At 53.1% G+C, this 10,629-nt stretch overlaps 1 protein-coding gene across 5 annotated transcripts; it reads left to right on the forward strand.

Annotated features, from left to right (window-relative positions):
• Positions 1–328: 328 nt before the first annotated feature.
• Positions 329–9,320, forward strand: Ccdc9b (coiled-coil domain containing 9B). 5 transcript variants are annotated; one of them, XM_015480833.2, is made up of 11 exons: positions 329–485; positions 1,277–1,390; positions 1,689–1,796; positions 2,369–2,518; positions 2,609–2,734; positions 3,330–3,529; positions 3,820–3,878; positions 4,423–4,476; positions 4,573–4,663; positions 5,228–5,270; positions 5,354–9,320. In XM_015480833.2, the coding sequence occupies exons 1-11, from the start codon at positions 474–476 to the stop codon at positions 5,894–5,896; spliced, it is 1,500 nt and encodes a 499-aa protein (XP_015336319.2). In that variant the 5' UTR covers positions 329–473; the 3' UTR covers positions 5,897–9,320. The 5 variants fall into 5 exon arrangements, with proteins under 5 accessions (XP_015336319.2, XP_048649046.1, XP_048649044.1 ...); XM_048793089.1 differs by having other exon boundaries at positions 3,330–3,382; XM_048793087.1 differs by lacking the exon at positions 3,820–3,878 and having other exon boundaries at positions 3,330–3,486.
• The last annotated feature ends 1,309 nt before the right edge of the window (positions 9,321–10,629 follow it).

Below are 10,629 nucleotides of genomic sequence, written 5' to 3' on the forward strand. Positions count from 1 at the left end.
TGGACTGGGCTGTGTCCCGTAGGCCTCTTTTATTAATGTGAGGCACAAAGGCCTCTGCTATCTACCTGTCTTGTCCACAGGGGATCTAGGATGGGGTCCTGTTGAAGCATAGGACCTTGGGTGAAGGACCTTGGGGGACAAGGCCTCCTGTGTGGGCTTGACCCACCAGGAAGAAGTCTCCGCCAGTCTGTCTGGGGACACTGGGGCAGGGCGGGGAGAGGTGCTGGGCAGGACCAGCTGGCTGCCAGTGCCCTGGTCCTCGCCCTCTGAGAGTGGAAGGGTGGGGGTGGCGGCTGCAGTGTTCCTGGCTGGGAGCCCAGAGGAGTCTTTTGTAATCACAACATGATCTCATGTGCTGAGCAGCGAAGCCGGCAGGGAGAGGCCGGCAGAGGCCCGGCTCCGGTGGCTCCAGCTTCCCTCCTGCTCTGGTTCCCCCGGGCTGTTCTGGAATTCTCTTGGTGCTCGCTGTTGCCATGCACTCAGCTGTGAGTGGCACCTTGCCTTTAGCGGGGGGCTTCTTGGGGCTGGGGAGGGCTGAGATACCAGGTAGCTACATTCCAGGGACAGCTGGGCCTGGGAGGAAGAGGACTGAATTGAGGCGGGTAGAGGGCTGGCCAGGGGCACTGGCTACAACAGAGACCCCACAGCCAGGCAAGGAGGGACCCAGGATCTCGATGCAGGGACATGGTTTGCCCTGGAGGGCTCCCTGGCTGAGACTAAAACATAGATACCCCTTTTTGCCTTGTCTGCCAGTGGCTCAGGCCTGGAGGGCTGGGCCCATGGGAGCGGTTCTTTCCTGCGGATTGGGGTTAGGTCCAGAGAGTGGGGTCCAGGGCCTGAGAGCCCAGGACCAAGCTGGAAGACCCTTTTTATCTGTGGTTTTGGATTGGAAGGCAAACAGCTCCCCCCTTGACCTTCCAAATCTCCTGGCAGCTTCCCAGTCACGGCAGGTTCCACTGCCAGAGCCATTTATAACTCCTATTCCAGGCGCTGCTCGGCAGTGAGCTCCCTGGAGAGCCGGGGGAGGGGCAGCTGCTGCTGGGCACTGTGGTCATGAGTATTAGACCCTCACCTGTACCCTGGAGGAACTGGGATGGAGGCTTGGGGACTTCTATGGACCATCTTCCTAACTCCAACCCTCTTGTGTGGCCTGAACTATGAGTCTGGGGCCTGGTTCCCAGGTCGTTAGAATAAGGCTGATTGGGTAAATGTGAAAGGTGGGGTAAAGGTGGGTTAGGTCCAGCAGGCAGGAGCATGGGTTCCCTGCCCTCTGTAGGGACCTCACAGAGCTGAATCCCTGATGAGCAAGCAAGAAGAGAAGGATGCTGAGCTGGATCGCAGGATAGTTGCCCTGCGCAAGAAGAATCAAGCCTTATTACGTAGGTACCAGGTGAGTGGGCTGCAACAGGGCTGAGAGGACCAACTTGGCTGGTGCCCCTGGCTGACCAAAAGGTGGCTACCTGCATGACGGGCTCTCCCTGCAGGCTGTAATGTGTCTCTAGGCCCAGGACTAGGGTTGGGGTGAACATGTTCCCTCTCAGAAGCTTGGTCAGGATCTCGGGCACTTGTGATGTGGTGTCTCTGCCTCCTGGTGTCCCCCTGGTGTCTCTTCATGTAGGCCTGTCAGCATCTGTGTCTCTGTGCATCTGGGGGGCCGTGGCCTGTGTTGACCCCCGGCCCTCCCACAGGAAATCCAGGAAGACCGTCGGCAGGCTGAGCAGGGGGGTATGGCTGTGACCACGCCAGAGCTCCTCCGACCTGATGGCCTCACTGTCACCATCAGCCAGATTCCTGGTGTAAGCTCACCCTGGAGATAGGGCGGGATGGCAAGGAAGGAAGTCCAGCCCATGTCAGGGGAGGACAACTGCCTCTGGCCCTCGTCTCCTATTTACCATTCTGGATTCACCCATTAACTCCTCATGCAGTCCAGGTCGAAGCTAAAAGGCCACCTAATAGAAGTCTCCCTATAGCCTTTCCCAGCCCCACAGCCTGCATCTTTGCCTTAAGCACAGGCTTCTGCTAATCCCCAGAGCCAGGTCTAAAAACCCTGCAGGAAGTGGGGGACAGAGAAGTTGGGGATGAAAGCCAGGAACAGTGTCTAAAGGACAAAGCTGCATTGTCTGAGAGCTCTGGATTTCCCAGCTCAAAGATGACAGGCCATTGTGGCATCTTGAGCCTTGAGTGGCCCTGGGCCCTGGATAACCTAATGCTGTTGGCATGTGAACTCCCCATAGAACCAACTTCTCTGGGCATTCCAGGGAGGGCCCAGGCTAGAACTCAGGCCTAAGAAATACCTAAAGAACCCAGCACCCAGGTCCTGCCCAGCACTGCTCATGTGGCCTGAAGGCATGGACACCTGATTCTGCAGGAAAAGCGGGTGGTCAGCAGAAACTGGGCAAGGAGCCCCCTCAAACCTGGAGTGGCCCATGAGATGCTTGAGGATGAAGATGATGGGGACCAAACTTTCTGTTTGGGGGAACGAGTGGAGCTGGCCGTGACCATGGAAAATAAAGCCAAGGTGAGCAGGTGTGGGGAGCATCTAGACCTCAGAGTAGGGGCAGTCTCCTGTCCCTGGCCCTGCCATGCTGTCCATCTTCACCTTCCCCAGGCCAAACGGATCGTAAGTGAAAAGCCTGCCAGAGCAAGGAACCAGGGGACAGATCAGCCACTTGGAGCAAGCCAGGGCCACAGCCCCTCCATGCAGATAGCCACCAGCTCAGATTCTTCACGGAAGGTACATTTTCAAAAAGGCAGAGAAGCTGAGTCAGACTCTCATCAGCAGGATATGACCTAGGTAGCACCTGTGAGAATTTCTGCCCCTCCATCCTTCCTGTGGCCAGTTTCTACTTTGGGTGGATTTTGGGGGGAGAGACAGTTGAAGCCAGAGATCCAGCCCCCTCCCTATCTAGCCTGGCTGGTGGCAGCCTGTGGGGAGAGTGTGGAAGACTGGCCATGTGCCAGCCGTGACCTCTAGGTGGCAGCAGCCCCTAGTCCTCGTTCTTGCTCAGAGCCTCTGGATGTCCCTCCCACCCTGGGCCACTCTACACACCTCTGCAAGGACCCTGTGTATGGGTGCTGTTGTTAGCCTCATTTTGTAGATGAGGATATGATACACAGAGAGGTTTAGTTACTTTCCCCAAACTCACATCTAACAAGTGGATGGAAATCATGGCCACGGCACATTAGTAGAGATGGAACAGATCTAATTTTTACATGGGAACGTGGAAACCTTGAGAAAAGAGTGGGTTAGTGGACCCTCCAGACAACTTCAATCTTTTTCCTGCTTCTTCCCCTCCCCACTACTGGGGCTGAGTGTCTTCTCCTTTCAGGGTGCTCGTGAACCCCGGAGTCCCGGCGTGGTCCCAGGCCTAGCTCCCAGAAGGCCAGTGGGGGAGCCCCCAGAGGTGGGCTGGGACTATGCACAGTGGAAGCAGGAGCGGGAGCAGATTGACCTGGCGTGCCTTGCCCGGCACAGAGATGCACAGGGTGACTGGCGCCGCCCGTGGGACCTGGACAAGACCAAGCCCACGTGGGTGGCAGGGCTGCAAATCTTGCTGGGCTGACATGCTAATGGAACTGGGGTAGGGCTACGTGTGGGTGCTGCTTGGAGGGAGAGATCCTACTTGGGCCCTCTGGTAAGGCCCTGGGCTCAGGGCTTATGTGGGCACTGGGTGCCCCCACCTCTCTCTTTGGCCCATCATCTCCCTGCTGCCTTCAGTTCTGGGGCTGGGGCTGGGGGAGGCTGTGTTACTACGGAGCCTGAAGCAACTTCTGTCCACCCAGCCACCAGCAACCTGACTCCCTCCTCTGTCTACACAGGCTACAGGACTGCAGCAAGCCTAGGGACGAGGGCTCGGCCAGGGCGGGAGGCAGAAGGGGTGAGCCAACCCCACCTCATCCCCTGCACCTTGGCATTTCTCACTCTCCTCCTTTTCTCTGTTTCTTGGTTTCCTACTTCTTTTCAGAGCTGAAAGGAAGCATGGGAGGATATCTTCCTCCTCTCTTGCACCATCAGACCTCCTCGACTGTCCTCTGAGTCCACAGCTCTTGCTGGTTCTGGCCCCAAAAGGCCCCTGGAGGAGGTTTCGTGGAAGCTTGCCTCCACTGGGGTCTTTCAAGGCCTCAGTCTATACTGGGTGAAAGTCCAACTGGTCCTCCCCTGGCCTATTGCAGAAACAGCCTGTGGGTTTCTGGTGCCCTCATGCTATGTACAAGGAGGCTGGGGCCCCAAAAGGCCAATCAGGTCATCTAGCCAGAAAGTGGCAAAACTAGCACAGGAGGCCAGGTGGGGGCTTTTCTGGGGAAGTAGAAAACCCACAACTGGATCAGGACTGGTAACTTCCTGGTACTAGAAGAACTGGTGTTTCTGCTTTTGATCATTAATCACCCCACCCTTTCCCCATTTCCTTTGTCCCTCTTTAGGACCCAGGACCCACTGGAAGATACAGCCCCCACCATTGCCACCTGATGGAAAAGGTGAGTTGGGGGAGAAGAAGCAGGATCCCATCAGCTGGTGAGATACCAACTGCCTCAGCCTTCTTCTTTCCTTAATTTGTGGACCATATCCTGCAGGTCGGGGTGGACAGCTTGGCAGACCCTCGGTGGCGATAGCCACAGTCAGCAAAGCCCGAGGAACAGAAAGGCTGACTGGCAGAGCCCGAAGGTAATAGGTAGCAGGGGACAAAAATCAAAGCAGGCATCTATTTGTCCTGACTTCTTGGACAGGGCTGGATCCAGGTGCCTGCTCTGTCCCCTGGGCCCCTGCCTCCTTGCTGGCTGCTGTTGCTGCAGGTTAATGAGATACCAGGAGAGACCAGCAGCAGAGGCAGCAGGAACAGAGCCTGGCGCTCAGGGAGGCCACAGTAATTACAGCAGCTCCCTTCCCCTGGGAAGTGAGGAGTGCCTTTCTCAGGCAGTGCAGGCAGGGACATGCCTGGAGTCCCCATAGGGACTCAAGGTGTGCAACTAAGGTACAGCAGGCTTGGCCATAAACAGCAGCTGGGGACCCAGGATGGGGCCAAGGTGGGTAGCATTCAGGGGAAATGGTTGGAGTTGGGGAACAAAGCCAAACTGGGAGGGAAGCATTCTGGAATCTTATTCTGGGTCTGATTTTTCTCTGGGAACCTTGGGCTTTAGCTTCTCCCTGGGGGGACATGGGCACTGGCTGGGGTGATGTGAAATGGGGTAAGGGTAGGCATAGGGCCTGCCACATGCTCTGTTCCTACAGGTGGGACATGAAGGAAGATAAAGAGGAGCTGCAGAGTCATGAAGTGGGTACTTGGAGATTGGATGGGGTGGGCTGGGGACATGATCCCTGAGTTTGCCAGCCAGCCAGGCTATTCTCTTGTTTCAGGGAAGCCAGAGCCCCAGAAAGACATCCAGTGCAGAGGAGGAGCGTGAACAGAAGCAGAGCGAGACAGAGCCAGGCCGACTAGAAAGGATTCCTGCAACTAGCTCAACCCTGTCATCCCCAGAGGGGCCACAAGGGGACACAGCAGCCTCCACAGCCAGTTCAGTCCCTTGCTCTCCAGAAGAAACTGACTTGGCTCCCCTTGACCTCTCTCTAGGAGGAGCCAGCAGTCCTGGGCCTGGAGAGAGCATTTGTATGCTCAGTCCAAGGCCTGAGGCCCAGGAGAGTTCTGTGTCCTGGCCAGATGGCTCTGAGAAGCAGTCCCTGGGATGGAATGCCCAGCAGTCTGGGCTAGATGTCCAGACTTGCTCTGAGCCACAAAAAGGAACCGGGGTTTTAGAGCCCAGAGAGGACAAGTCTAGCAAGGTAGGGGCCCAACAGAGACTGGTATCAAGAAGCAGGGCCCCCAGAGGAACAGGTCAAAGGGGAAGAGGCTCAGGTGTGAGGAGTAGGACAGGAGGTCCTGGCCCTTCAGGAAGATGCTGAGCATAGTGCATGGGAGATGGGGAGCCAGGTTGGGGAGAAGAGGAGGGAAGAACTCAGTTGAGAGACTTCTGCATGATGGGCATCTGATTGCCAGTGAGCTTGTGCCAGTCTGACTGAGCAGTGTGGCAAACTCTGTGGCAGGGCCATCTTGTGAGGGCAAGGAGTTGCCTCCTCCCTGCACAGGATGTACACATCTCTGTGCAGTTTTCATGTACAGGCACAACCCCTGGTGTATTCCTAAGCTGGTGCCTGGTGTCTAAAGCTGGTATCACTGACCTGGGCCTACTGCTGCCCAAGCCACAAGTCTTTCCTACCTTTGCAAGACAGCAAAGCTTAGTAGCACCCAGCAATGGACTCCCCTGGCACCTGGCTGCTCTCTCCAGCTGCAGGCTTTTGTCTCCTCAGGTCCAGGTAGCCTCAAAGCTGTCACGGCCAACTCAGGCTCAAGCCCTTTCCCATACCCCTGCCTTTCACCCAGGTGACCCAAGTCCCAGACCCCTGGGATGGCCAAACCAAGGGAATCTCTTGCCAGCCTCCTGTTTCTCCTGGAAAGGAGAATGAGATCCAGAAAGAGGGAGGTCTTGCAGCTGACAGGGATTGGACTGGGAAGAGAAAGGAAGGTGTCTGAAAAGGTCTTCTCTCTGCAGTGAAATGGGCTGGGCAGGGGACCACCTCCTGTGCCCACAGCAGGTGGGAGAGCTCACTAGCAGGCATGCCCCTCTTCAACACCCAGGTCAGACATCCCATGCACTCTGAATGGAGGCAAGGGCCTGGCCCTGCACCTTGGGGTCCTTTCCTGCCTTCTCTTTCTTTTTCTCTTCCCCCACCTCTCCACACCAAGGCCATGGACTCAGACAGAGACTTGAAAGACAGAAGAACACAATTCCAGCTAAGTACGGACATTAGGACTTGTCTTTCTGACTTAATCTCCATTCATGCCCCTCCCTGGAGGCCCACGTCTGGTGAATTATCCAGGCTCTGCACAAGCTGTGGCTTCCTTTCAATTCAGTGAACATTTCCTGAGCACCCTCTACCAGTAATCTACCCGGTGGGTGACAGTGACTCTGCAACTCAGTCATCCGGCAGCTCTAGGCTGAACAGCGGGAGCTGTTCTTGGCTGTAGGTGCCTGACAGTGCTGGGGGCAGAATGGTGGTAGGAGCCCAAAGAGAACCATTGCATCTATGCTTGGCCGAGGCAGGTGTTCCTCTCTTTTTTATGTGACACGTGCCATTTATTCCTGAGTTCGTGCCTGGATCTCACCGTGGCCCCTTCAGCTTCCTTCCTCTCTGACCCTACATGGTTATTCCTTTCTGGAGGGTTGTGGGCCTCTCATTGCCTTCTGAGGCGCTAGGGAGACTCCTGTGATCAGGAGTGACTCCACCATTATATGTGAGGCCTGAACTGGGGGGTCCTAGCTCAGGCTTCCTCACTAGCTCTTGGCTTCACTCCCAGCCCGCCTACTCAGAAAGGGGTATCTCTTCCTGACTGTTTAGAAAACTCTTCTCACACTCTCATGTGAAGAGTCATGCAGATTCTAATGTCAGGTCTGGGGAAAACCTGAGCGCTTGCACCTCTCATAGGCCCCAGGTGAGGCCTCTGCTGTTGGCTCCTGAACCACACCTTTTAAGTGGCAAGGGTCTGGACTATAAAATATGTTGAGGACTGGGGGCCAAGGCCACCTCTAGATTCTAAGAATGGGTTACTGGCTTTGTAGGGATTGGACGAATGCTACACTTACCAGGTGGAGGGGGCTTCCTGGCTTCAGAGTACAGTGGGAAGCAGAGGCTCCTGGGAAGATGCTTTAGAGGGCAGTGTCAACTCCCTGGTACACCAAGAAGCAGCTGGTCAGGAATGTGATGGGATGAAGCTGGTGAAAGCATTGGTGTGGGGTTGATCAATGGAAGTTTAAAAAGGCTTGGAAACATTCCTATGCATGTGGGGTGTACCTGGGCCAAGGGTGATGTATTCAAACTCAAGTTTTCCTCTTGCTTTCCTAGTCACAATTATATGACTTTGGAGTGTGGAGCCCATGACTCCCAGAGAATGGGACTTGGGTAGAGGAGGTTTAGGCAGAGCCCTTGATTTCAGATGTCTGAAAACTATTGCAATCAAGAGTTTGATTTCTGGACTGAGGCTGTAGATCAGGGATAGAGTGTATGTTTAACATACATAGAACCCTGTGTTCAATCCCCAACACAACAGAGAGAGAGAGAGAGAGAGAGAGAATTCAAGAAAGAGAATTTGAATTCTAAGAATCACAATTTGTTCCCAAGCACCAATACTTGTACAGATATGCCTTCAGTTCAGGTTATAGACCAAAGCATGTTTGACCATGGGGTGAGGATGTTGAAATTGGGCAGAGCTCTGGTTCAGTCTTATAAAGGTTCCTAAGCAGGAGAGAAAGCTGGGCAGATGGGCTATGAGGACATGAGGCAGAATTCTCTCCACAGGGTAATGTCCAGAAAGCTGTTAGGAGGAAGAATGTCCTAAGGGTAAGAGAAAATAGAGACTAGTGTAGGATATCTTCATCTAGAAGATGGTAGTACAGGTAAAAATCACTGAACTTTTCCTGAAACGGGAATTCTCTTCTTTGTGACAAAGGAAGCGACAGTTATGGCAGCTACCCCTCCTGCTCTAGGATAGAACCAGCTATGGAGCAGGAGGGAAGTGTAGTTAGGCAGGAGAGAAGTGTAGTTAGGCAGCCCGCCATAGCCCTCAAGGCCTTGGAGAGCTGACAGTATCCTTTCCTAGCTCCTTTGTTTAAAGGCTTGGCTGATGGAGCCTTCGTTTGGGATGCCCTTTTGCTCTCCAACCACCAGACAAGACTACTCTTCAAAAGTGAAAGTCCATCAGAGTCTAGGGATGTGGCTCAGTGATAAGAGTGCTTGCTTAGCATGCTTGAGGCCATGGATTCAACCTCCAGCACTACAAGAAAGAAAAAAGGTTATCAGGAACCCAGGGGTATAGTGCTGGAGGACACACAGAAGTGAGAAGGAGCCAGCAGGGAGAGTTCTCAAAACAAGGAGAGGAGGAGAGGCCAAGGCCTTTTTGTCTGGGGCCCATCTCACTTTGACAAAAGGGGAACACAATACACCAGACTTCGAGAAAGGTACATGTTTTGATGACAAGCAGTGTGGTGGAGTGGAACAAACACAGGCCTTCCCTGCAATAGACTGAATCTGAACCCTAGGCCTGACATCTGTCAGATGGGTGACCTTGGCCAATTGTAACTTCTAAAAGCCTCAGTCTCCTTATCTGAAAAATGAGACTAGTAATACCCACCTTGAAGGATTGTTGAGAAAATTAAAGATAAGAGCATGCAAAATATACCTGGCATGCAGGAGCTACTCAAGTAGCAGTGGCCTGGCACATAGGAGACACGCAGTGAATTTGCTGAATAAACAAAATGGCTATTTGGTGTAATCTCTGTCTAATTTGTTCTCTCTTTCCTTTAACTTTCTCTTTTACCTTCCTCCTCACTGGGAACCAATGGATTCTCAGGCAAATGAGGCATGGTTTGTAACATTTATCCAGTCCTCCAGGACAGCTTTTTTTTTTTTTTTTGTTTTAAATCCCCTGGGTTGTCTGGTGGAGTTAAAAGCCTCACCAAAAGTCCCTGCTTTTACAGAGTCCTTTGTCCTCATGGACTGGCTCTATCTGTTCCCCCACTTAACTCTGCACATAAGCTCTCTGGCCTACAGTAGTTCCTCTGCTGTTTATATTAGGAACAACTTCATAAATTCATATCACAGTTTTTATTTATTTAATATTTTCCCCAGAAACTAACCCCCTTGGGGAGTGTGTTCTGTGCCTCACAGAGTTAAAACTCGCCACCCAAAGGAGCAGTATGGCTTTATTTTCTTATGGTCAAGGAACAGGTAATTGGGGAACCTTGGAAGCAGGAGATTCCCAGCTATCTAACAAGATGCAAGCCTGGGAGGTCAGATCACCTGTCAACTCCACACCTGACTGTGTCCTCAGGGTCAGGAACAGGAGGAAAGATGATACTAGACCCCATTAAAACAATAACAATAAAAATAAGGAAATGGCAAAATCTCCACATGGCTGTTTTTTTTTTTCTTTTGTAGATTAAATTGGAGGTGGGGGTTGGGGGGCAAGGTAATAGGAAAAACTAAAGACACCATTTACTTCTGTCTCTTATGTCATTTATCAGTGTCTACAGATTCTGCCAGCATCTCTTTCTGCACCAGGGTTAGTTATCAGGGTTTATGAGGAAAGGCTGATGGATGACCACTCCTCCCTGCAGGGGTGAACTCAGGGCTGGGAAAGGCAATGAGAGGAGCCAGCAGAAAGCATGGGGCGAAGCTGCTTTCTCTCAACAAGTCTGCTCGGCCTACGTCACAGCTCTCATTAAGCATCCACTTGACGCCAGGGAAGTGAAATAGCACAGACCTGGCACAGAAAGGACAAATGTGGCACCCACTGCTCCTTTTAAGGACTGGCTCGAAAAGCAGCAGGCCCCAGAGCAGGAGGTGAGGCAAACACATCAGTACCTTTGAGGGAGAGGGAGGAGGACTCTGCCTCCTTCTTAACAAGCTCTCCAGGGCAAGTTCTCCTGCAACTGTCAAAAAATAATGGAAAGTGTAGGCTCTTTTCCCTTTCCTTACAAACTCCAGGGACACAATATTTCCTCTTCCCCCAGCAGGGCAACTGGCTTCAACAAAGCAAAAGGTCATAAGTCACACTGATGAACAGCTGTCAAAATAGAAAT

This window comes from Marmota marmota, unplaced genomic scaffold, assembly GCF_001458135.2.
Source record: "Marmota marmota marmota unplaced genomic scaffold, marMar, whole genome shotgun sequence".
NCBI classification, from domain to species: Eukaryota; Metazoa; Chordata; class Mammalia; order Rodentia; family Sciuridae; genus Marmota; species Marmota marmota.